Genomic DNA, 25,994 nt, shown 5'->3' on the forward strand with positions numbered 1-25,994 from the left:
GTGTTCACATCAGCAGTGAACAGTACAGCAGTTCATATGAACCGTACCCCAAGCCACCCTTTTTAAGTGGACTCAGGTACGGTTCGCGGGAGCACACCCAAGTTTGGAAGACACGATCACATCATCCAAACGAACCGAACTCTGACATCAATCGAGCCCGGGTGCGCACCAAAAGTGCTAGTGTGAAAACACCCTTAGTGGTACAAAGACCTCTAATATGTCAATAGATCAAATCAAATGTGTTTTATCATGTTATGACCCCTTAAAAGGACTCTTTAACCCTCTGGAGTCGATCCCCGCATATACGCGCATTGAGGCATATTTTCCTGATAACCCCGAAAAGAACTTAAATTACACTTTCAGTTTTGATTGTACAGATAAGAGCAATACATCAATCGAATCTGTAAAGGGTATACTTTTATTTGATACAGACATAATAACAACAAAACTTTGTGCATTTATAAAATAAAGATAACAAACAAGGTGTGCTGTCTGCAGCCTTGGTCTGTGGTGATCTTCATTTAGAAACGCGTCATTAAAGTTTGAAATTGACTTAAATGAGTTCCTGTCAGCTGACTTTGATCTCACAGCTTAAGAGAGACAGCAGAACTGAGCTCCCATGAACCACACTCTGCAAAATGCTACAAAACATTGTTCCTTTGAAACAGTATCCCAAAATGTAACAGTGAAAGTCTAACAACATCTCAATACTATTCTCAAGGAGAAACCCACAGTTCTCTTCCTTGAGCAATGCAGAATTTGTTGAGCCAACTCCACTGCTGAGTGCTGATATTTACTGTGGAAATCTAGAGACTAATGTGGCCTAAGGCTCCATAAATCAAAGCAGGCTTCCCTTTGTCAGCATCGCAGATGGCCCCACCGGCCAAACACCACAATTTAGAGCCGACAAGGCGAGAGAGAAGAACACAGACACAGCAAGATGCAGAGGAAAAGTGAACATGTGAGAAGAGAGTGAGAGGAAGTGAGGGCACCTGTCCTGCTGTCATATTCGGGGGTCCTCCTCTGATCAGTGATTCGGGGCCTTCCTCTTAGCCACTTCAGCACAGAATTAATGATGGCAAACAAAAGCCAGTGCATCGCTCCTCACAGCTATTTGTGGGAGACTTCTCTCTCTACTCTTTTCCCTCTGAACTAATCCTCAATGTCACACTTAATGAGATTTTAGGCTGGAATAATAAACTGAAGCTGTGCTGCTCTTCTCCAAATAAGTTCTTGTACTCCTATTCTTTATTTATTTTCCTTTTTTTTAATACCTGGATCTATACCATACCATTAGACACCTGTGCTAAGCTAGCTACATCTGCAGCAGAAAGACAGTTTGGACAGTTTGCCATATATTTTTCAGTATTTTATAGTTTGTAATGTCACAAATCTGTTAAAAAAAATAATACGGTGATCAAAAAAAACAATATGTTTCAATTTAGTTTCACTGTTTGGATTAAGCTGTATATTCTGTATGTTTGTGTGTGTGTGTGTGTGTGTGTGATAAATATTTATTTATACATGTGTGTTTTGTCCTTTTGTGTGAAGTGGTAGGAGGGTTCAAGAGTCAGGTAAGAAGAGTGCTCTCCAGGGAGGCGGCCATTATAATGCACGCTCGTCACTCAAAATCAAATTAAGCCTGTAATCCAATAAACTTCCATTTCTGCTGCAAGTGACCCCAAAGGACCTCATTTCAAATCCGTGACAAGCTTTAATCAATATGATTTAGTGGTTGAGGACACAAATAATTCAGCCGAGGAGAAACGATGCGCTGTTCTGCCACTGTCCCCACACTGGAAAACTGAAGCAGTGTTTTATAGACAGCCTGTGGTGTGTTACAGTGCCGCATTGATTTGCGGGTGCAATGTGATGGAGAGAACAGAGAGAGAGGCGAGGATAAAGACAGGAGCTGCTATCATGAGACCCCCTTAAGGAGTATTTAACTGAAAGTCAGAGATCAATACGCTCATGTCCATTGGAGTGGGCCGTTGACAGGGCTACTTACAGGTTACAGTATCTGCCATTGCCACTTTAAATTACAGACAGGCTCTTTGAACCTGATAAAAACAGCTTTCATCTCACACTCATCTATTTGGTGGCAGGTAAACCAGAAGCAATCATATCCAGATAATGCCCATGTAAACATTATGAATACACAATGCAATCATTGATGTTTGGACTGGATTTGTATAAGTTTTATTTTTTTTTTGTACTGTGCTCTAACAATATGATAAAAATTGAAATGAAGAGCAAACAACAAGATGTGCATTTGAGCCTGGATTCCCGTGTCACTTTTATTTCTATTTAATTCAGGGGAAATATACAAAAAGTGCTAAAATATATATTTTGAAATGCTGAAATATTTTGCAGAACAAAAATTGCTTTACTTTTAAAGCTGGAATTTAAACATATGTTTAATGTTGCTGCTAAGACAATTAATGGCATTTGACAGCTAATAGCAAAAAATACTGACAGTATTATCTTGTATCATCTTTAAAGAGTTTAGTTTGTAATAATGATCCTTGGACTGTAGATAACAAGATAACTTACCACTGGGGAAATGGTGATAAAAAAAGAGAGATGGGATGAAAAATTATATCTAAATGTTTTTTATTTATTTTTATTTTTTTGCGAAACATTGCATTTTCTGACAAACTAATTGAAATATAATTTTTCCTCCACCTCATAGAATTTCCATTAAAAGTTTACTGGGACAATGCAATAGTTTTGCAAGAGAATGCAAAAGTTTCTCTGGGTTTTAGGGGTAATGTACTAACCAATGAATTAACTAACTAACAAATAAATACATTTAATATGTTTTACATTACAATATATAAGGAGAAGAAAGCAACCACATAGTTTGTGGTGTGGATTTCCAGATTTTCAAGCAATTAGAATGATTATGAAATCTTTATATCTATATTCATCCTCCCTGGTGTAAACAGCCTTTTACTCTGGAATACTCCATTATGTTTGAATAATCATGGAACTCTGCAGCCAGATGTTTCCTAATTTTCATGTTTTCCATTGTAATGCTGTATTTCGGATTCAAACCATTAAATGAGTCATATGATGCTTTTTTAAAGATCATTATCTTGTGTATTTGGTGTAACAGAATATATTGACATGCTTTAATGTTCAAAAAACACATTATTTTTCAAATATTGTACATTATTGTAGGTCCTCTATGGCCACCTCTCTCAAACGAGTTGTTTTCTACAAAGTCCCTCCTTCTGACAAGCGCAGTCTGCTCTGATGGGCCAACTGACCCAGTGCATTGTGATTGGCCAAACACCACAAGCACTCATCAGAAATGTAACGCCCCTTTCCATAATTGCAAGCTTCATCTTTTAAAATAAATGTAAAGACTAAGTTAATAATGTTAGTTTTACCATCAGTTCAAGCTCGAAAGGGGAACAGAGTCACGTGACAGACACAGTGATGAAGCTCGTATGTGTTTGTTTACACAAGCCACGGACTGTTAAGAACACTGACTCCACTGTGTGACTCTGTCTCTCTCTCTTACACACACACGCGATGCGCAAAACTCTGCATTTGAACATTCAATAGCAAATACTTATACTAATAACAATACTAATAATTATACTTACAGTAGCTGAATCAGCTACTGTAGATTCAGAAGAACAAGATTGTCATAGCAAAGTCAGAATTACCTCCTCTCCTAGGTTCACGAAACGGTCGTCCATAAAATGCATTACTGTTCTGTTATAAGTAATGTTAAAGATTCCTAAATGCATCTACTTTCGGAAGGCCAAATGAAGTGCTTTTGCTTTCGCCTAGAAACACACAGCATCTCCCTAACATGGCTGCTTCAACACTACCTGCAGTAACTGAAACCATGCCTTCTTTATTTGCATGAATATTTGGGGCGGCATTAAGCAAATATTTCCACATAGTGATGTAGACATGTGTGGGCATGTTTGAACAAGCCGTTTAAGAGGGGCGTGGCAGAATCTTAACTTTGATAAAGAATATCTCTTTGGATTTGAGACTTTAGTCTTTGCAACTTTACAGATCTCCTTCATGCACCAAAAGCTTGTAACACTCCAAAGAGATTGGAAAATTGAAATCACATCATATGACCCCTTTAAACTATATTTTGAATCATGCTATGGAGTCAGTCCCTCTTTTCATATAATGCTGCTGGTGGCAACTCACATCCATGAACTGATGTAAAATAAAAAGGAACTCACAGTTTTTGTTGTTGCAATGTTCATCTTGTCACCAAGTCAAATATTTTATATGTTTTAACGAACTCAATCAATATGTCAAATTGTGTTTCAAATATTTATATTTGGCACCTTTAAAAGCAATATCAGAAAATGATCAGGGCTTCAAAAAGGTCTATATATATATATATGAATATGCCAAAGCTTCAGTCAGAAATACATTGACATATGCCAAACATGTTCAAACATGCAAAACACCTACCAATAATAGATGGACATTCTACTGGATGCTGGCTACATGCTACAAATGCATTACATCAGAAATTATATTAGTTCCAGGTTAGCCCTGTCTGCAGTTTGAAAGCAGCTTGAGTCTAATATCAGTGCAAGAAAAGTTATATTGTATTGGGAATCATCTTCCACGCTATATATATAATTAAATGCCAAAGACAAAAACAGTAAGTGTAGTGTCGTATTTATATTTTTTAAATGTGAAAAAAAATATATAGATAGATAGATAGATAGATAGATAGATAGATAGATAGATAGATAGATAGATAGATAGATAGATAGATAGATCTAAACATCAGTGAGCTTTTACAGGAATTTCTGGAGCATAGAGTGCAAGAAAAACTTTATCCCTCAAAGAACCAACTTTTCTTATTTCTTATTGATTAATGACTCAATATCTCAGCAAAGTTCAGTACTTAGATGACACCGGCAGAGAAGACTAAAGCTGTCCTTAAGGCAAAGGATGAACTAACTTCTTATTAGGTCCTTGATACTGACATATTACTCAGTGTCTTGGTTAGTTATACAGTGCCCTTTGGTTACAACATGGAAATAAGGGCTGAGACACAAGACAACTTTCCTTTAAATTTTGATCACTTGTAAATATGCCAGTTACTCAAGTCAAGCCATCTTTATTTATATAACACTTTATAGTCAAGTCAAGTCACCTTTATTTATACAGCGCTTTAAACAAAATACATTGCGTCAAAGCAACTGAACAACATTCATTAGGAAAACAGTGTGTCAATAATGCAAAATGATAGTTATTTATAGAATACAGATTGTGTCAAAGCAGATTTACAGGGTTAAAAAAGTGTGCTAATAATGCAAGAGGACAATAGAAAATCAATGAAAGCCAGTTCATTGTTGATTTAGAGATATTATTTTTCAGCTCAGTTTAGTTCTCCTCCATTAGTGTCTGTGCAGTAATGTGTCCCCAACTAAGCAAGCCAAAGGCGACAGTGGCAAGGAACCAAAACACCTTGGGAGAAACCAGGGTCAGTCGGGGGGGCAGTTCTCCTCTGGCCAGACGAAACCAGCATGGTGTGATTTAATTCCTGTAGTTTACGTAGTTACATATAATTGTAGAGTTCTTTTAAAATGACTACAGAACATGATGTAATCATAACGAGATCTTTCAGGAATATCTCTGCTTTATTTAATTGCTGGCACAACTATCATCATTTTAATTAATTTGAGCATAAAAGATTACTTGAGTGCCTGCATTTGATTTTTGAAAAGAGAATGAGAGTCAGTGTTCTCCAGAAACATGAATATTTCATGCATCCTATAAAAGAAGGTAAGAACGTAAAGCAAGTTAAAAGAAAATTCACAAGGTGCTTGGTTAAAGAGAAGCAAATAATCTACAAAGGTACTCGTGATAAACACTTTAACAATTTCACACTGGAAGCGCCTTCCAGAAAAAAAAAAAAACTAATGAAATTTAAGCAATGTATCCTGAGACAGCCAAGTTTATCACTTCCTTTCAATTACCCTCAACCAAATTGCTTTCCATTCAAGGCATGTTGTCCGATTGCACTTTTTTAAACAGTGCACAGTCTAAAGTTAATTTTCAACAGCATTAAGAGAGGCTCTGGAGTACCTGACTGCATATGAGCCCGGGTTCATAGACACTATGCTACATATTAAAACAACCTGAAATGCAAGATACATGAGAGGCTATGGTCTAAACAAAGCCTGGCACAAACGCACACATACCGTTTCTCAGAAGCAGCTGACATGGTATATGGCTAACATACATTTCAAGCACATTTGCATCATGCACTAAAGCCATTCGCATTAAGCTTTTCTGAAATTTGACATTTGAAAGGAATTAACAGCTTATTGATGCGTTATCTTTTGCCTGTTGTGTAAGTTTTGGGATTGCCCAATTGAAAAAATGCCGGAAACTGTAAAAAAAAAAAAAACTTTTTAAATTCCAATTCAAAATGTAAACGTAATTTAGAAGAATTTAAATAATATTGAATTTTAAATGTTCAAATCTCAGAAGTCTCCCCATGGCAGAGAAGGTCAGTGGTTTGTTTCTCTGACCCATTTCAGTTCATGTAAGATCAGAAAAGATGCTTTTATAAATTTTGGATCCCAACCGCTGCCTGAAAACCCACTCTTCATTCTGCTAGGACAGAGATTTAACCTAACAGCAATTCCAGGTATTGATTTTATAATTATTTATTAAATCAATTATTTGATGCATAATTTCTTAATTATTTAAAATCCCATTAATTAAGGTGATTAATATAATAATAAATCTAATAAATAATGATGTTTATATTAAGTAATGTTTTTTTTCATAAATATTATATTCAGTGTTGAATGGGGTGGAATTTTTGAAAATGTCTGCCTCTTTGCAACACTAATTTTATTAAAATATAATATTATAAAAAAAAAAAAAAAAAAAAAAAAAAAAAAAAATATATATATATATATATATATATATATATTTATTTATATTTATATATATATATTAATGTTTCCAGTTCCTGAGTTAATATAATATTTTAAAAAGATGGAGGACAAAAATAATTAATAATATTTTGTCTCAAATGAAATAACATATTTTCTTCAATGAAAATGGTGAGAAATTAGGGATAAAAAGAACAGAAGAAAATATAAGAATGATTATTAATTACAGAGAACAATCAAGGATAAAAAAAAATGTTAAAAAAATAAAATAAAAAAATACTGCCTGATTTGTCTATGCTTACTGTCAAAGCTCTTCCAAATACAATACTGTCACGTTGTTGCTCTCTGCCTTTCTACTAATATATTCTTGAATTAATGCATGATAAAAAAAAAATTTAGTCCAAAAAAAAAGTGTAAAAGTTTAAGAAGTTGATCATACTCAGCATTAATAATATAATATATCTGAGATGAAAATATATTTAATTTAATGAAGTGACTGAACCCTTGACAAGATGTGCTGCTAACAGAGACTTCCCTTGATCCACCATAGAGTGAGGGATCCATAATTGGCCAAGGCCGGGTTTCCCAAAAGCTTCGTTAGCTTAAGAAGTTCGTAAAAATTATCTATGACTGATCTTAATATTACGATCTGTTTCCCAAAAGCATCGTAACTTAAGTAGCACTTGAAAATCATCGTAGATCTACGAGTGCTCTGGAGAAATCGTTAAGCCCTACGTGCATCGTAAGAAGACAGATTTATGTGGTCACCTGCAGGACAATCGGCAGATTACACCTTTAACTTGATTCAAGTGCAAGGTGATTATAATATAAGGATTTTATTGTGCTTTATTGTACACTTTATGACTCGTTTTCTTTCTTTTTTTTATTTTATTAATTTATAAATTAAATAATTAAAAAAGGGCAGAAATATAGAAATACACATTTAAATTAAATGACTGAACAAAAAAGAAAAGAAAAAAAGAAGAAGAATATAAAAAAGAATAAAATAAGTAATGAAATGTTTCAAAGACTGGGAGACAAAATATGTCAATGACTTTCTCAAGTGCACAAAAAGCCAGCTATGTATTTGATGCGAAAAAAACGTCTCACTCTCTCTCTCTACACTGTGTATAAATAAATTAATTTAAATAATTTTATGCATTTAGCTGACGCTTTTATCCAAAGCGACTTACAGTGCATTCAGGCTAACATTTTTTACCTAACATAATATATAAAAATATAAAGTATATAAAGTATATTATATATTATTATGTAAAGTATAATATAATAATATTATAGACTATAATATTTTATTGTGTTATAGTTATTAAATCCAAGTTGTCTGTCTTGAATGCAGCATTAGGTTAACATCAATAAACGATAGTGTACTACAATTAAGAGCCATTCTATGAAGTGACATTTCAGCACTTGACAAACGGACAGCGACTCCTAAGCAGCACTTAAAGCACAGCTACGTGCAACTGTGTTAAGTGCATTGTTGGGAAACGCACGTGAAACAATAACTAACGATTGCAAAATTACTCGTAGAAAACGCTCTTAAGCTCTAAGATCAATCGTTATCGGGAAACCCGGCCCAGATGACTTTCTGGGTTATTTAGAGTTGTGTTTCTCTGATTCATATTCTTTCTCTCACACACAAATACAAACAGATGGAGGAGAAGAGCACTAGAGAGAGTGTGCATGTGTGTGTGATTGAGAATGCAGGAGAGAGGGGAAGCAGAAAAGATTAATTCAAAATGACTTGCTTTTGAGCTGCTGCAGAAAGCAGCAGCATTACAAATGAAAGTGGATTTTGTATTCTAGATTTAACCTTAAATGGTTTTGCCACGCGCTGCTATCATCTCTGACAATTTCACAGGGAGGGTCAACGCCTAGTCTCCTTTCTCCAACAAGAAATTTTATCCTCCATAGACAAATTTTCCTCATGTATTTGTCATTAATAGCACTTAGCAGGTGGTCCCTATTCCTCATTTGTTAATCTTAGTCTAAGATAACAGAGAGAAATGCATCTTGAACCAGAGTAGATAGTGTATTTAAAGGGACAATTCACCCAAACGTGACATTTCTGTCAAAATTTCCTGAGCCTCATCATTCTAAGCCTGAATGGTATCATTTTTTTGAAGAACACGAATAAATAAATAAACACTTAAACAAATAAGTACATTTAAAATATATATATTTATATAGATACATTGAACGTCTGTGGGGTCTAATGTTGTTTTGGACTACGCTGTCTTTAACTGCATGTTCAAAACACATTGCATTGATTTGCAGACTCAACTTATTTGGTTTTCCATATAGGAATGAAAGTATGAAAAGGCATGAATGTGAGAAAATAACCAACCCTTTTTAGACTTTAGACCAGGTATTTGCTCAGATTCTGCATTGTATCACCTACAGTATGTTTATGACAGCAGCATGTTAAAGTAGAGGAGATTTAACCTCACAGAACATGAAAGTTGAATTAGTTTGTGAAGGTAAGTTTAAGTGAAAGAGAAATTCGATTTTAAAAAATTATACCAGATAGGAACTTATTGTTTCTCTCACCTATCGTATCATTCTTGCTGTTGTTTATGTTGTTCCCTGTGGTGACTGCTACATTTTTACAAGCTCTTAATAAATTGGTTTGTGTGTGTGTGTGTGTGTGTTGTCAATGGGAGATTTTGAGACTAGTTTCAGAAACCTCCTTCTGGGTTATCCACTGCTCTGATGATTACTATGTATTACTTGCTGAGACTCACTGTCATGTTGCTCTAATGCACTTACACGGACTAATAAGATATCAAAGTAAAGCCCTGAAGATACTCAGATAATATTGTCCATTTCCTATTCCAGAGGACATCATCGGATTCTCAGTGTATTTTATGTTTTCTATGACCATGTACCTGTATTTATGATCAAGCTCATTTGTGCAGTTTTGCTAATCTTAAATAATGTGGTGTAAAAAAAAAAAAGTTTGTAACATCCATGTTATAGCTGAATATGTAAAAGCACATATTTTTTCTCTCTTACAGATACATTCACATATACATGGTTTCCACAAAAAACATTAAGCACCACTGTTTTCAACATGGATATTATAAATATTTCTTGACAAAATCTGAAGGATCATGTGACACTGAAGACTAGAATAATGATGCTGAAAGTAATATTTCACAATACTATGGCTTTTACTGTATTTATTTAATTCAGCCTTGGTGAGCATAAGAGACTTACTTTCAAAAGCATTCAAACTCTTACAGGCTCCAAACTGTTAAACAATATTGTGTGTTTCTTTGTGTGTGTGTGTGTGTGTGTGTGTATTAGGGGTGACCCCAAATAGTCAACCAAACGATGCTTTGATTCAAGGAGCCTGATTCCACTATCAATCTCACAGTCGAATATTCGCAGACTGTTATGATTATGCCATTCTGTGCTGAAATGTCTGATTTAACATAGAACTTGTGGTTTTCTCCCAATAAGTTAATATGCAGCTTATCATGATAAAGCCGGGAATAAGAATCTGAAAATAAACAAGCTTCAAATAAATATTTTAAAGTGCGTGAATAAATCCAACCACCCCTATAGATTTATGTTTCACTTTCCATAATCCGTGACCGACAGAGGAGCATCTTGATGGCAGGGTTTTAAAACTTTACCAAGACTCAAACTGACACAGGCAGAGAATGGATGTGTTTGAACTGGTAGGGTACAAGTGATTTCAAAACATTTCAGCCGGCGTATATATATAGTGGATATATTATTTAGCTACCTGATATAAAATGTGTTTGGTTCAGTCAAGTGCTTCATTCGCACGCAAGCAGGTCAAACTACAATGCAGAATATTAATAACTATGACTGGGACTGTTATATACATACTATTATGATGAGAAGACCATTATAATAAAACGCGGTGAATTTTTTGAGTCTAGCTGCTGGGTTTCTGCACATTCAGAGCCGCACATACACGTTCATTTGCATTTGGGCTCTTTTTGCAGATAGCCTATAAGTCTTAATATTAATGATATGTTGTATAAATAACGAAGTGTATTCTGTATGAAATTATGAGTTTAATCCCATTGATTAAAAACTTGCTATCAAATGCTCACTCTACTGGTCATCTTCAGCGTGCACAGCTCAAAACAGAAATGCAGAACATTAATATAGACTAACTTTATAATGAGAGCACTATTGTAAAAACTGTGAATTGTTAAGGTTTCGCTGACGTTTCGTGTTAACGGTCTTTTAATCAAAACATAAAAAAAATGATTTACCCCGTTTGTATCCGCGAGGCATTTGTTACACATTTTCCCTGTTCTTGTTAAAATCAGTAATTATGGCTGTTGAATGTCTGACTTGACTAAGTGTATTTTGCACCGCCCCCAAACATATGATTAGACTATTAGAATATTAGCAAGATTAGAAAATTCCGATTCGACTATGAAAATCCTTCGGGGACACTCATAGTATATATATATATCTGGTAAATTCAGGTATACTGAGATGACTGGGAAACAATGTCCCATTTAACCTGAATTCACTGCTATATGAAGAGGTGAAATGGTCAGTGTAGTGATCCATGAATGAAAATGATCACATTCATGATACACAAGTGCAAATATCTCATCTCTTTCATTCTGAATTAAAGACAGTCAGGCCAAACAGAAATTCACTCAGAAGAGACTATATAAATAAGGGAGCAGTGTGCAGTAAAAATTAACATAAAATACAATAATAACATAAAAATCTAAATTCAGAAATTGAAATCTGCCAAGTTAAATAATCAAAACAATAAATCGGCATGTTTAGATTAAGGGCAAATTATGCCAACTGAAAATCCCATGGCCTAATGAAAAACTGAAAATGTTTTGTTTTGTAATGATCCTGCATCCCAGTACCAGAGCTGTGTGTCCTCTAAAATATGGCAACATGGGCTAAAAGCATAATCTGAGACTAAAGCTAATCTAATACTGATGAACTATGAAACACTTATTGTCTATGTTTCTTCTATAATTCAGAAAAGTACGAGTCCTAAAACAATATAAAGATAATTGAAGAAGTCACTGAGCCTCAAATGAACCCAAAACTAATTGAAACAACTGTCTGAAATTTGATTTCACATCACACCATGTGGTCTTGAAACCCTGTCAGAAAGACATTTACATTTTAAGAGAGGCTAACGTCATCTACATTTGCAGAAACAATGCCTTTTCCAGTAGAATCAAAATGAAATCAAACTGAATAGAACTGAATGACACTGAATGAAATTCAGCTGAGACGAGGGAGTAACACATATCATAACATCCTGGCTGTTCAGGTGTGGGTGGTGCTGTCAGTCGGCGCTCACACACACACACACACACACACATGCTTGTGCTCCACAGCCACGTCTCTCAGGAGCAGTGTTAGGTGAATCGTGCTTACCTGTCTGTCTGTGGCTGAGTGGCTGCTGCTATGGGGCCAGGCTAATGTTTTCAGTAATGGCTTTTGAGAGCTGACAGATCGCTGGTGTTCGGGCTGCTCTGGGAGAACAGAGCACATCCATCACCTCGCCATAATGCGCCCACCATTCAGTCACTATCACAAGCATCGCTATTAGCTTCACAAAACCTGGGAAATACTTTGACATAAATGACACCCTCACATGTCAATTAATTACAAGGATTTTTCTCTGTCTAATTAAGAAGCTGGTTGAAGGATTGGAGACTGTGGGAATTACAGGTGGAAAACTGTCTTAGATCAGCAAGAAAAAAAAAGCAACAGAAACTTAAGAATGTCAGAAAACGTTCTTAAAATATAACACTCATTGGAACAACGAAGCTGAATAAAAGCTGCTGATAGAAAAAAAAAATGCACTGATTATTTTTCTTTAGCTTGTTTTTTCATAACTGTTGCATCAGTGAATTTAGGCAAAGTGTTTTTTTTTCCTTTCTTTTTTTATTCATTCATTTATTTATTTATTTACATGTTGAGGGCAAAAAAGGCTGTGAAAAACTATAGAATAACTTTGCTAACATTTGGGCCTTTAAACTTTTTAGTATTTAGTATAAACAACTAAATAATAAAAATAATAAGGTTAATAAATAAAAACTTTTAACCATTATGGAAAAAAGTAAGTAAATACATAAATGCTATTCATTAACTAGAAGAACAACACTACTAATAGGAATACCAATTATAGGCTAATAAATAAATACATAAATGATATTCAGTAATTAAAGAAAAAACACTAATAATAGGCTAATGAATAAAAACATGAATTATATTAAATAATTAAAGAAGAACAATAATAATACCACTAAAAACAGGCTAATAAATAAAAAAAAAATACTGTTCTGAAATCAAATGTATTAGTAACTGAGTTTTATATATAACACTAATAATATTTTGAAAAAATGCATGTAACATCTATTTCTAATACAGAGAATCAATAGGTTTGGACTAAGTCAAAACATACTGGAGATTGCCTACAAATCATTGGTGGAGAGTGTGCTGACCTGTAATTTAACTTCATGGTATGGGCATTTAAATTGAAAAGAGAAAAATTATCTGGCAAGAGTCATTAATACAGCTAGTAAAATCATTGGCAGACCACAGAGTAAGTTGGGTGAGGTTTACACCTCGAGATGTGTTGAGAAACCGGAGAGTATATTAAAAGACCCAACTCATCCTCTGTGTGATCAGTTTGTTTAATTGCCCTCTGGGAGGCGATTTTTAATGCCCAGAGCAAAGACAAATATTTATAAAAGATCTTTTGTACCTTCTGCGATCGGATTTATAAATCAAAAAGCTATGTGATTCAGTATGATGGCATTTATGTGTTTTGTAGTATGTGTCTGTAAGTGTGTTTTGGTATTTTGCTGGTGTGGTCAAAGACAAAATTTAACAATGGATGACAATAAAGATGTATTATATTTTATTGTAAATAATTATACTTTAAATAATAAATATATTTTATCCCTTCTGAAAACAAACAAACAATTTTGCCTTGTGTACTTTATTTCAATGGTCTGTTTCTTTTACACACACACACACACACACACAGAGAGAGAGAGAGAGAGAGAGAGAGAGAGAGAGAGAGAGAGAGAGAGAGAGAGAGAGAGAGAGAGAGAGAGAGAGAGAGAGAGAGAGAGAGAGAGAGAGAGTTTTCCTTTCACATAGAACAGCTAACATTAAACAGAATGAACTAACATTAAAAACTAATGTTAAACAGTAAACAGAATGAATCGTAGCTAGACACAGGTTGGAAACTGTCAGTCAGGAGGCCTCAGTCCCTGAATCTACTATATTGCCTCCATGCTCAAAATCTTCAGCATGTCTTGCTTTTTTACTTTTAATGATTTTTCTCGACACCTCACGTTGGCTGCATGCCCACACAGGCTGAGGGATAATTGTGATTCTGAAAATCAATAGAAGTGAAATCAAGCAGGTCCCAGCCATGTAATGCAATACTGTCATTCACTGCATGAGGAATGATAAGCGCTCTGATTGGTCTGTTCCTCTAGTTAGCAGTCATGAAGCGTTCACATGCACTTGGCACACGCAAACCTTCTCATCTTCCCTTTATTTTTTATTGTGTTTTGTATATAAATATATATATATATATATATATATATATATATATATATATATATTACCTATTGTCTGATAGCCTCAAGATAAGTAAAACTGATTTTAGAAGAAATGTAAATTAAACTAGATTGGCACAAAGATACACACACACAAACAGAACGCAGTTAGTTAGCATATGCAGTGGAGAGGTGAGCCACGTAATGCAAAGCAGCTGAACTGGGCACAGAGTGTAGCTTTGTGTCATGTTTATGGGTTTTATTTCCATGTAGTACAGAAACTGCATATTAATTACAAAAAGACGACATAAGCAACTGTAATTTCCAAGTCTACCATAGCTAAATCTTCTCTTGAATTTGAACTATCTTAAGCTGCAGTACTGCACATTGTTCCTCACAATGTATTGTGACACAATGTGTGTAGACAGGTTGTATTGACAGGTCTGAACATAAATACAGATTAAACATGTATGGTAGGATGGGACTGTTCACACAGACCAAGCACATGGAAATAATCTCAAAGATAATATGGATGTGGACTTGATTTTTGTTAGGTTGTTTGAAAGGTTTACTATTGTTTGGGGTTAAGATTAAAAACAAAAATCTTAATCAAAATTTTTAAATGTAATTTATTTCTGTGATGGGAAGTTGACGTTTGAGCAGCCATCACTCCAGTCTTCAGTCTCACATGATCCTTCAGAAATTATTAATATGCTGATTTTCTGCTCAAGACTCATTTCTTATAATTAAAAATGTTGAAACCAGTTGTGCATTTATTTCAGTGACATCTGAATGACATCTGAATTCACATTTCACTTTAACATATCTCAAGTATAACTGTATATATGCTGTATACATATTAATAGTAAAATTCTGAAGAAGTAAACTGGCTTAACTTCAGAAAATGAAATAGATTTCCTCACCAAGAGGAAAAAATATGTGCAAATGTGAACAAAGTGCATGCAGCATCACATTCAGTATTCATAAATGAAAGGCACACTTAAACTGCGGATGTGTCAATAAAGTGCTAAGCATTTATCTTATCAACACTCATTCTGCCCACAAAAGCATCTTCAACTTGTGACAGTGCTCCACCTGTAGGCAAAGACAGGTAATTCATTTGAAAGACAGTAATTGTCCATAAATGCGACCAATAAATAATGAGTACTGGTTGTCATCTTGCGACAAAAAACAGCCATTTTATCATCTGATATGCAATCACAGGAGGAGAAAAACACTGTCTGCAGCTGAGCTGTTGTTCCTGCTTTACTTCTCATAAACCAGCCAGATACAACACGATTTTATATAATATACTATATAAACATCTCTTGTTTTGCCTTACTTCCGATAAGAATCTGCTTCTTTTCTTTGAGAATTGAGAGCAGATGTGCATCCAAACACAGTCTGGAAGTGCTTTTGTTGTAATCCATGACTATTATTGTCTGACTGACGTTTATGGCTCAGAGATTTCTCTTTCATCTCTCTAATTCCAGCCTCTTTAATGCATGAGTGAAACTTCAGAGACCCACAGCATTTTAAGATAGAAGGGAGGTAGTCTGGGGTTATCTGGTCCTTCCTGCCTCTCCGCAGGCTTTTGCATGGAGTATTTAGAAATGTTTCTTTCAGCAGACCACACAGCTCCACAGGGAAGTAATTGGGGGGATGCTTTTATATATAGTGAGAAGGGAAAACAGCCCACTGAGGTTCAGGTCAGTCTGGGGTATAATTTTCCAGATCCAATGCCCTTCTGAGGTTGTGTCCAAAGCTGACCTCTGACCTGTGTAGGTGACTGAAATTCAGGAGCAGTTTGTGGAGAGAAGAACATAGACTGTGGTAATAAATCAAACCAACCTTGTCCTGTCTCCACCCTGTGATGTGTCCTTAGCTTGACACTCAGTGCATGTGCGTGTGTGTGTGTGTGTGTGTGTGTGTGTGTGTGTGTGTGTGTGTGTGTGTGTGTGTGTGTGTGTGTGTGTGTGTGTGTGTGTGTGAGAGAGAGTTTGGAACGTCAGAAAAAGAACTAGTTTAAAAGTGAAATGTGCTTAAGCCTGTGCAAGGCTATAAACAGGTCAGGAGAGACACTTACAGGACCTGTCTGTGGCCAAATGAAGAACATGTCAATGCTAATGAACAAAAACGTGACTGTATTTTGAATGGATATCAATGGAGGAAAGGCTTAAGTATGATAGATAAACTGCTTTTGTGAGGAAAGAGCTTATTGAATAATGAATCAACAACCTATCGACTAATCTTTGACATGTTTGCCATCAAATCGTTTTTCTCCATTAGAACTGATTTTTTTCCAAAACAGAGCAGCTTTTCTCCAAAATGAGCTACAGATGCAGGTATTTCCATTCATTCCCATCAAATGACTAGCTCATCATGGTAAATAAGCAGTGGTTTGTGTCATGGTGCTTGCTGTTAGAAAGCAGTTGGCTAAGAGCAACGCCCTTGGCACAGGTTTTAACCACTTGCTGAATTAAGATCACCTTCAGACGTCAATCCCACAAAGACAATTCATCATTCACCGGCCCCTGTGCTGCTATCACCACACACACAGGTATAAATAAACACCCTAATACAAAGCTCAGCACTACTCTCAAGAGTCAAAGACCATTCAAAACTGTTATGACTGTCAAAAGGGTCAATCATACAGTATCCGTTGCATTCTGTTGGATGTTCAGCTCATCTCAGAAGTGATTACTGCACAATGTCTTCAGAAAATCCTGTTTCTTCAATTATCTGGTTCAGAACTGCTGATGGTACCATTTATCTACAGAGGTGCATTAACATGATGCAGATATCCTTAACTGCAATACGGAGGCACTTCATGAAACTCATAGAGCTGGGATAAATGGACTGTGGCACTGATGTGAACACACGTCTATTAAACAGCGGATATGAGTGTGTGCGCCTTGGGAGGAGGGCAGATTACATTTGCTTTGCACACTAACTATACAACCCTGAGCTCTCTCTCTCCTCCCTCTCACAGACCCCACCGCTCCTCTTCATCGCTTCAGAGCCTTACATCACTCAGCCTTAACACACTTCACTGACACTAAATCACCATCCAAAAATCAAAGCCTATCCTGAAGGGGAAACATATATATATATATATATATATATATATATATATATATATATATATATATATATCAAAACAGACTCACATTCCTTATTTAAATGCAATGAACTAGTACAGAGAAGCTGTGTTCATAAGAAAAGTTGCTCTTCAGTCAAGTGCTAACATTTGTTAGCCTATGTTTTATCATATCAGGACAATCTTGATTGTATCTCTTCAGTTCTTATTAATTTAAAGACCTCAAGAGGGTGACTAAAGGCTGTTTTTGTTGAAACTATTTCAAGAGACTGCCAGGCAGCGTGTGAAAATATCTCCATTGGGAGACAGAGTGTTCTATTGGTTTCTGAAGAAGAGGTGAGGTTTAATGGACTAAGGTCTGATACTTGAACCATGTCACGGCATCTCTCCGACCGATCATTAGACACAACAGGTTTAGCTCAGAGCTAGCTTTCCACTGAAGTCTTGGTTAAAAACAGCTGAGCCAAGTGAGGAATGTTCCATCCTCAAATGAATTAATGACAAGGTACATCTGTGCGGCTTGTGAAGATAATGATTCTGTGTTCTGAATTTGAGAACACAATGTATATATGCAGTTGTCATGGAAACGTAAAGTGCACTTAGAAGAGCACGTCTGGATGATTCATGCGTGTAGTTTCCAAAAGCTGCAACTTCTTTCTAGAAAATTTGGGGTTTTAAACATATATTATATATATTTATACTATGGCCCAATCGGTGCAATTCTAAGTGCTAACAATTTGATCAGTGTATCACACCATACTAATTAACTTAAATATTTAACTGAGATTCACTTTTTTGTCATTTTAAAGGAAAATAATGTAAAATGCTACACTAAAAATGGATAATTAACTGCATGCAAGTTAATATTATAGTGTATATTATAAAGAGACAATTTACTGTAAAATGTAAAATGTAGTAGAACCTTATAATTTTGCAAATAAAACTAATTTCATATTTAAAGCAAATAGTTTCTTTTTCTTTTATTTTTTTTTTAATATGTACATCGGAGTGTTGTATGTTGTTTAGTTAATATCTTATGCATTGTTTTAGAACCATATGTGTTACTCGGATTAGGTTTCGTGTTTTTGATGTGCTATCGCAATTGCTGGAGAGACCAATTATTTAAATGTATGTTGTCACGTGAACTGTCTGTATTATCAACAACTTAAATTGTTTAGCACATTCCCGTTATGTAATTTTGATCGCACCATATAGGCTGGCTAAGAACTAAAATATATCGTAGGCCTATATGGATATATATATATATATATATATATATATATATATATATATATATATATATATATATATATATATATATATATATATATATATATATATATATATATATATATATATATTACAATAAAGTTAAGGCAACAACCGTTACCATTAATTAAAATATTTGTTTTATACTTTTTTTTTTTTCAGGCTGTAAAGACGTATATAAAGACGCAATTGTTTAATTGGCTGGTGTCGTACAGCTGCTCGTTCGCTCACACGCGCTGCGCTCTTCTGTTGTTATCAGGGTCAGGACAAACTGACACACACAAGAGGCTTAAACATGAAATACAGCAGCCAAGCTCAACTTTAATACTCGAAGGTCTCGCTGACAGGCCTATGGAAATCCATAGCCACGGGCCTCAATTTTCTCTTAGATTTTCACATTTTTCGACATCCGGTGATAATGTCTGGTGTTTTAGAGAATTATTCTAATATTTCGTTACAGAAAAGAACAACCGAAATGGGATTTCGAAACGGTTAAATGCGATGGTATTGATATAATCGCGCTATTCCTTTACACAACACGCAAGAGAATTTACCTGCAGTGTGGTCTGTAAAACACATTTGAAGTAGGTGCAACATAAAGGTAGCCTACATGTTTTTATGTTTTGGAGACATTAAGAGAACGTGAAGCTATTACTTAAGTGGTAGAAATCATATACCAACCACTCCGTGTTATAGTAAACAGCACATATCTAACGTGAACAAAATGTAATTTAACAAATGACAAATACACAGATAAAATAAAAAGCCCAGATATAGACAGTATAAAGCAGAGTGAGCGTGAATGCTAAGCGGTAGAGGTCGGGCTGCGCTGTCCATGGTCCTGAACTGCCTTATGGACACGAGAAGACTCATACTTCATACAATCCAGTGTCTGCAACTGTTGTTTGGCCTCTTTAAAATACAACACGCTGGAAAGTGTGAACAAAACACATGGAGACTGCTGTCATTTGATTGGTGAATGGACACAATCTGATCAAATGATAAATAAATGCGCCTTTCAAACATGACTGTGTTTATAAATCTCAAATGTTCAGTTTTAAATCTCATTTTTAAAAGTTCAGACAAATAAAAAAACAAAAATACAATGAAGTTTAAATGATATGCATTATGTTAACTGCACTGAAATAAATCGGCTGGGCATACTCATAATAGCGAAGGATAATTATTGTAGTATAACTACTTCTAAAATGACTAAGATTAAACAGTACACTGATCAGGACCAAAGTTATGCGTACTTTATGTGAATAATTGCAGTTAATGTATTGTTGTAAACCTGATTTAAGCAATTTATCAACCTTTGTGTGTGTGTGTTAAATGGGCCATTATGACGAAATATAGCTAATCAAATTAGAACAGTTCCTGGTCCAGGTATAAACATTTTAAAACAACCCGATATTTGATGTAGACGCCGAGTAATAATATTTTCTTAATTTAAGGGATGTAAAAAAAAAAGAAAAGAAAAAAAAAAGAAGAAAAAAAGTGCGTTCATCAGCGTGTGCGCGCAACGGCATCTCTAAAACATTTCAAAGTAGAGGGGAATAGATAGGCTAATCATGATTAATGATAATTTAATAGCCATATTTTACAAAGATATAATAATAATAATAATAATAATAATAATAATAAACACATCATATTTTGACATTATTAAACAATTGAAAGATTAAAATGTAAAGCAAATAAAAGCGTTGTAGTAATTGTAATTTACAAACATTTAAATGTAATATACGATTTCATCAAATGTAACTATGTGGTCTCAGTATATTATTTAATTAGGTCGTAGTTTATGTTCTTTTCTTGATCTATTTTCAATAAAGTGATTAGCCAATTTGCAGAATGTAGTTTGTTGTAGACTTAGCTTGAGTGTGTACTGAATAGTGGAAATCAAAGAGACTCTCATCAGGGTGCAGGGCTGACACTGCCGCTTCATTCACGCACCCATTTTCAGTTGTTTTGGCGCCTCCGTGAGGCCGAACACTGAAACGCAACTCTCGCAACTGGGTGCGATGCGAGAAACAGAGGAAGGTTTTGTCTGTCTGAGACGCGCTTTTAGAAATGAAATCATATTTAGTAACCTGCAGTCTGAACATTTCCATATACAACCTACAATGCGTTTAAAAAGTTTTATGTCACAAAAATAAAGACATATATATATATATATATATATAAATATATATATATATATATTTTTTTTACGAACCTGAAACCATAGTTATTAAGTGAAAAGCATCGAATACTGCTACAACACTACTGTCATTTCCACAAATGACAAAATTCCACACTTAAACATACGAGTATATTGTAAACGAGTGACAGGCATATATATATATATATATATATATATATATATATATATATATATATATATATATATATATATATATATATATATATATATATATATATATATATATATATATAAAAGAAAACTTACCAGGTAGACAGCCGGAGTGAGGAGAAACACGGCACACCAACACGTCGCTCTCATCCTCCCTTATCTCAAACTTCCACAAATTTCCCTGCGTTGTTTCTTTTGTCTGTTAGGAACATAGATCCACTCGGTATCCGCTTTAGACCTTTAGCCTAGGCAAAAATGACACTATAGACCCCATGACCACAGAATAGGCTTTAAACTTGGACGCAGATAAGGGAGGGAGACCAAATGCACGGTTACAGAGGCATTAATCCAGTCAAGGAGTGAAGCACAGTCATTTTTGATTAAGATGTCATGGGAGATGGTCGCTGGTCTTGCTGCCTGGAGTGACTGCGGCGTAAGTCCTCTAAGAAACAAGGACAGAGGCTTTTCACGCGCGCGCTGTCACTCAGCGGTGGCTTTATATCGCGCGCTGAGAGGACCACTCGCGCCGTACTACATCCGGAGAGAAGCTAAGAGGTGAGGTGGAACGAGGAGGGGTGGTGGGGGGATTAAAGAACCGGTCGAGATTGGTCCGAGAGACGACAGAATCACACGATTGCCACGATTTAAAAAAGCCTCCCAGCCCACCAAAGAAGCCTTTTTGCGTGTTTTCTCGCGCGGTGTTCGAGGATCGCGCCACAACTCTCCACGGGCATTATGCGCTATTGTCCTAAACTAAACGCACCTGTGATCTTTTGAGTTCAATTTGACTCACACTGACAACCACTAAAAATAATTTATTCCCGATCACAGTACATTGGTTTGAAAATAAAATAAAATAAAATAAAATATTTAATGTTGATACAGTAACATAATTTGTGTAAAAATAAATAAAGAATTATACAACACACCTTAAATTTACCTGGTTTATTTGAATTACATTTTATAATATATTTATTGTTATTATTAATATTATTTTTATAGATATTATTCTGCTGTTAGTAAATTAATGGTTTACATCCATCAGTTTTGATCCATGCATGTCACAAGTAAATCAAAATGACACAAATAAGTTGATATGGACTCACACTGCACATCCATCACACACACACACACACACACACATATATATATATATATATATATATATATATATATATATATATATGTGTGTGTGTGTGTGTGTGTGTGTGTGTGAGATAATTTGAAAACCATTTCCTTTAATGGTGTTTGTTTAGATATTTTGGCATGCCACGGTCTGGTTCCAATACTAAAATGATTAGGTTTTTATAGTGCATTATTTCCTAAAACCAGTTCAAAATTAGAGATCTAGATAACATTGTTGCTCATTTTTTTGGATTCCGGTAAAGAGGACTCAATCAGATATTTTGAGAAGGTCTGAGATTAATGGCAGGCTCTTATGAATAGAGCCTAGAAAAGCCTGTGTAAAAAAAAAAAAACTATGAACCAGCAAATGCTGACAGTGTGGATTTTATACTCAGCTGTTGCCATGCATGCATGTAATAAGAAGGAAGACCAAAAACCAGGAAGAAAAAAAGCAGTAGGGTCCGACTCAATACATTTGTAGCGGTCTCATTGCTACAGCACGGCAGCAGTCTGAAGTGTCACTCAGGCAGTAACTCAGGCAGCGGCTGAAATGGGACGAGGCTGTGAATGGCTGTGGTGGCCTTCAGAGTCGTATCATGCAGCAAATCAGCCTGCAGGGATGTATCATCCAGGCCCAGCGCAGCTCTACAGAGATGCAGTACAGAGCATGAGTGAGGGGACATTGCTCACAACCAGCTTTTGGAGCAGAATGCAGAGCATATGGTCTATTGATGTTAAAACCCAGGGTTAATAACTTCAAATAACCAGAGAATACTGAAGGCCACATTACTGAGGCCTGTAAAAGACCTGCAGTATATACTTGACCTCGCTGTTCAGTCAAGTCCAAAGGAATAGTAATTGATGACTTGAATTGTTCATTCTACGTTAAATTAATTTTTTACTCATCATTTCTTATGATCATCATTTGCCAAAAAGCCTTTTTGTAATTTTAGCTCTTGTTGGAGTCAACAACTTTTATTGCTAGTTCTCCTGATCTTTAATTTTTGTATATATCATAAAGTCAGACGTGGAGGCCCATTTATCAGAGTATAAAAAGAAACGTATTTTATTTTTTTATAATTGTTATTTTACATCTCACCAATTCAACTTTATATCACACAAATATGACTTTATATCTCACAATTGGAATATGTTTTACAGTTGCTACTTTATCTCATGCAAATGCGTCTTTCCATCACACAAATGTAACTTAATTTCTAACAAATGCGATTTATCTCATAAATGCAATTTTATGTCTCAAAATTGTGACTTTTGACTCCTTTATATCTCCCCATTGCCGTTTTATATCACTGTTGTGACATATCTGTGACTTTATGTCTCACAAATGCGACTTTACATCTCACACTTCCAGTTTGTATAACTCGCAAGTATGGCTTTATATCTCATGAATTACATTTTTAGGTCTCATAATTGCTTCTTTTTTACTTAAAAATTTATATCACCCAGCTGCAATTTTATATCTCATGCACATATATCTTAACATCTCACAAATTCAACTCTATATTTTATAAATGTGATTTTGTTTTGTAATTGCAGCTTTATATCTTGCAAACACACACGGATCATATCACTGTATCTTACTTGCAATTTTATATCTCAAAATGTGACTTTTTATATCACAAATGCAACTCTGTATCTCACAAATGCAATATGTCTCATAATTGCAGCTTTGTATCTTGTCAATCCAACTATATCTCATTTGCAATTTATTTATCTGCTGTGATTTATCTTAAAATATCGCTTTTTATGACTTTTTATCTAACAATTGCAATTTTATTGCAACACATTCTTGCAACTTTATACCCCAGAATGTGACTTCATATCTAATGCGACTTCATATCTAATGCAATATCTTTTATTATACTAAACATTATCTCACAAAATCCAGTTTTATTTTGTACTCATTTTCTAGTGTGGAAATGGGTATCCATAGGTTGGGTTGTCTCAACACAACAACAGACACATTTTAAGTTTTTAAGTTTGACATGAACATACATACCGACAGAGTGGTTAACACATGAGAATTTGATCCTCAAATCTGTCAGAGGAGACACCTGCTCACAATACACACTCTCCCTTCTTTCTAATCACGAGGTCAAGTGGGTTTAATTTAACACAGCCTACCTTTGGTCCTTTCTCACTCTCATTCACATTCACTCAAACCATGTAATCTACCACAGAGAACAGCAGATTATAGGGTAGAGACTTCCATTTCCGAATGGTTCAGTGGAAAAGAAGCGAGGGATAAAGACAGGGAAAGAGAAAAAAAGGAGGAAGAGGAAGATTGAGCCAGCTGAGTGATGCTGGCAATACACTGCTGTGGCATGGTTCAGCTGGCATGGCTGAATGCCTGATTGTGTGGGCAGATGTTTCAGAGAGAAGGGAGCAGGCCCCATAGGGGCTGTGGTGACTCAATAGGGTGGCTTTCAATTAGGCCAAACTTAGGGGCTCTTATGCCAGGTGCCAGGGGTCAGGTGTTATCTTATGCCACAAACCGTCACTACAAATACAGTATATTCATCCTGAAAGCTGCAGTACTGATTTGAAGGGTGCGTGTGCATTTGTGCAAAACACATACACAGAGAGGGAGAGAGAGACTTTTCATGTCGAGTTAAGTTGGTGCAGGGTAGTGGTGGCTGCCAGCATGGCTCATATAAGTGCTGGAGCGGGCGGACCCCGAAGGCACTGACAGAGACAAATGCGAGATCAGAGCACCGGTCGCAGGATGCAGCTGGCGTGCATCAAGTGCTTCCGCATGGCAATTAAACTGACTGCTGGTCTCGAAGACACAGCCAGACTGATACTCGTACACAAAGTCCACTGCATCTGCATCTCAGCGCACTTCAGAACACCGTACACAATCAGGAGGGATGATCACTCCGATTATAGTGAATTGCAAACCTCGACTCTTTAAACAATAACAAATGTCCCACTGCTGTAGACAGCAAATGTTTTCTTTATTTCTTTTTTTTTTCTCAATATGCTCTTGAGTTTTTCATTTCATCTGCAGGGGCCTTTTGATAAAGTTTCAAGAACATTCAGGAGAAACAAAAAAGCTTTTAATGAAGTTTACATCGCTGCAGTCTTTCTTAAAGGGATAGTTCACCCAAAAATGTTCATTCTCACACCTATTTCAAACCTGCGTGAATTTAAGGAACAACCAAGGAACAACCAAGCTCCTCATATGGTGATGGAAGAAATATGAGATTATATTTCTCTCTCAAAAAAAGTGTTGAATTCATCACCAGTAAAACATTTTTATTCTGTCACAAAACTTTTGCATTCCCCCCATGAAATTTAGGCTGAATGCAAAATCCTTTGAAACAATTTTTCCCTTTAATCTAATTTTATAACCATCACCATCTCCCTTTAGGAGTTCCATAAAGAATGCATTCTGAAGAATGTTTTTTGTACATACACTGAAAGTCAGTGGGGTCATTAGACAAAAAAAATAAATAATATTTCCCACTGACACATTCTTCTAAATATCTTTGTAGAAAAGTGGAAAATCATACAGGTTTGTAATAACAATAACTTTTGCGGGGAGCTGTCTCTTTAAGCTTCACCACAGCATTTGGACATTTGGCACAGTGATCGCAGGGTCCTCAAATCATTCATGAGCTGTAGTTTTTAGACTCCCTATA

The 25,994-nt window shown here is 35.4% G+C and overlaps 1 protein-coding gene across 1 annotated transcript in view; it reads right to left on the bottom strand.

The window, feature by feature from the left end:
- The window catches only part of LOC132104296 (neurexophilin-1), a 30,084-nt gene extending 8,339 nt beyond the window's left edge, over positions 1 to 21,745 (bottom strand). Inside the window, exon 1 of the mRNA XM_059509668.1 lies at positions 21,301 to 21,745. Within this exon, the coding sequence (XP_059365651.1) occupies positions 21,301 to 21,354 (54 nt within the window). The 5' untranslated portion in view covers positions 21,355 to 21,745. The remainder of the gene's footprint in view (positions 1 to 21,300) is intronic.
- Positions 21,746 to 25,994: the final 4,249 nt, after the last annotated feature.

The sequence above is a fragment of the Carassius carassius genome, chromosome 25, assembly GCF_963082965.1.
Source record: "Carassius carassius chromosome 25, fCarCar2.1, whole genome shotgun sequence".
In the NCBI taxonomy this organism is placed as follows: Eukaryota; Metazoa; Chordata; class Actinopteri; order Cypriniformes; family Cyprinidae; genus Carassius; species Carassius carassius.